At 34.7% G+C, this 1,721-nt stretch overlaps 1 protein-coding gene across 1 annotated transcript in view; it reads right to left on the minus strand.

Annotated features, from left to right (window-relative positions):
* pdcd5 (programmed cell death 5) overlaps nt 1-1,721 on the minus strand; it is a gene marked incomplete at its 5' end in the record, with an annotated part of 3,189 nt that continues 1,468 nt past the window's right edge. Inside the window, 5 exon segments of the mRNA XM_014001927.1 lie at nt 1-305; nt 395-466; nt 554-645; nt 738-799; nt 1,053-1,093. Of these exon segments, the coding sequence (XP_013857381.1) occupies nt 258-305; nt 395-466; nt 554-645; nt 738-799; nt 1,053-1,093 (315 nt within the window). The 3' untranslated portion in view covers nt 1-257.

The following is a 1,721-nucleotide window of genomic DNA, read 5'->3' on the forward strand; positions in this document are numbered from 1 at the left end:
AAAAAAAAAAAAAAGAACAAGAAAAAAGAAAAGAAACCTGTTTGAACACTGTGTTTTCTATCACCAACCAGATGCCAAAATATTAACCAAATGTCCTTTTTCTTTTGTCTTGGTGTGTCCGTTCCGCCGTTCCGAACGTAGGTTGTGTGGCATCTCAGGAATTTGACAAGAAGACACAAGTCATAGATCCTGTCAGCGTCCCAACAATGGATATCTACTCCTGAACTTTTGGCTCATTCCTGGACTTTTGTATAAACTTAGAAATCGTCCTCCTCATCTGAGTCCATCACCTTCAGTCTGTTGAACTGACAATCAGGCACACAGCGTTAGAGATAAAACACGGACAGGAGACTGCAGGTGAATCAATCATGAGTGTAATTTCAGTGGAGCTTACTTTGACAGTGGTCTTCTTCTCTGTTTGCTGACTGACTTTTTCTAGGATCTCRATCAATCCCGACTCTGTAATCTAAACACAAAGAACATTGTGTGTTCATTCACATAAAAGAATCTCAGTGGCRCACGTCTCTTTAAGTAAACACTGCTTTTATTTTACCTTCCCTCCTAACTGTCCAAAACGAGCCATTTGAATAAGGTAGTTCTCCACTGCTTTGGCCTTCTCTGGCTTCACCAACGCAAGATTGCTCACTGAGAAAGTAACATAGGAGAACATTGTTCAAATCAAAATGAAAGTCTCAGTGAAATTATGAATATAGACATAAATCTAAAAATGCACCTACATCTTGCACGAGCAGACTGGTCTAGAACTTGAGCCAATATCGAGTTTCTCATTTCTGTTTCTCTGTAAAAAGAAAAAATTAAATAAAAATAAATCAGCATTGATTAAATGAGAAAATGTAAATTCATTAGATCACCTGCTTATTTCTGACGCTACAATAGCTGTTATTATATATAGTGTTCATAACTTTATGTCAAAATAGCTTCTATACAACTAATTTACACAGAAGTTTATAAATAACTTTCAGCATAATATGTTTTTGTGCATAAATGAATAATACAAAAAATGTTGTAAGTATTAAATGAACACAACTCACTTTTGTTTGGCTTCTTCTCCTTGCTGATTATTTGAAGAATCCTGAAAAAATAGGGACACAAGGATCACATGTAGGATGTATTTTATCTAAATAGTGACCTAATTACATTTAAGGCTTAAAATGTATCAGTACTCCCACCAGATTTGCAAAACAAGAAACCAAGACTAAAACATTTACTGAAAGAGTTCTGTTTGAATCTCTTTGTTACATTTTGTTGTTTGAATAAAACTGACTTGATTTTATATTGTTACAAACAATAAAAAGTTGTCGTAAATGGCTTCTAATTGTGTATTTTTGCATTCATTTCACCTTTGTTTATGTGAACTTTGTATACTTCACACAGCAGCAGTCTGCAGGCCAACAATTTCAGGTTTTGAAACAAAATGGGTTCATGTTTATTAAACATAAAAGATTTCAATAGCCCAATCCATTTGACATGTGATGTATTATCTTATTTACATTTTACCCGTTTGCAAGAAAGTGATAAACAAATCTTGCATCCTATAAATTCATCTGTAGTTATGCTTAAGTTTATCAACATTTTAATGTAGGGATGTTGACATTTCATCAGCAGCTGCTGCCATTTTTTTCCCAAACTGCTGTGACCAGATTTTGCAAGGCTGCTCGGTGCGTTTACTTCTTATTTCCTCCTGCTTCGTTATTTCTACG

This window comes from Austrofundulus limnaeus, unplaced genomic scaffold (genome assembly GCF_001266775.1).
Source record: "Austrofundulus limnaeus strain Quisiro unplaced genomic scaffold, Austrofundulus_limnaeus-1.0 Scaffold10, whole genome shotgun sequence".
NCBI classification, from domain to species: domain Eukaryota; kingdom Metazoa; phylum Chordata; class Actinopteri; order Cyprinodontiformes; family Rivulidae; genus Austrofundulus; species Austrofundulus limnaeus.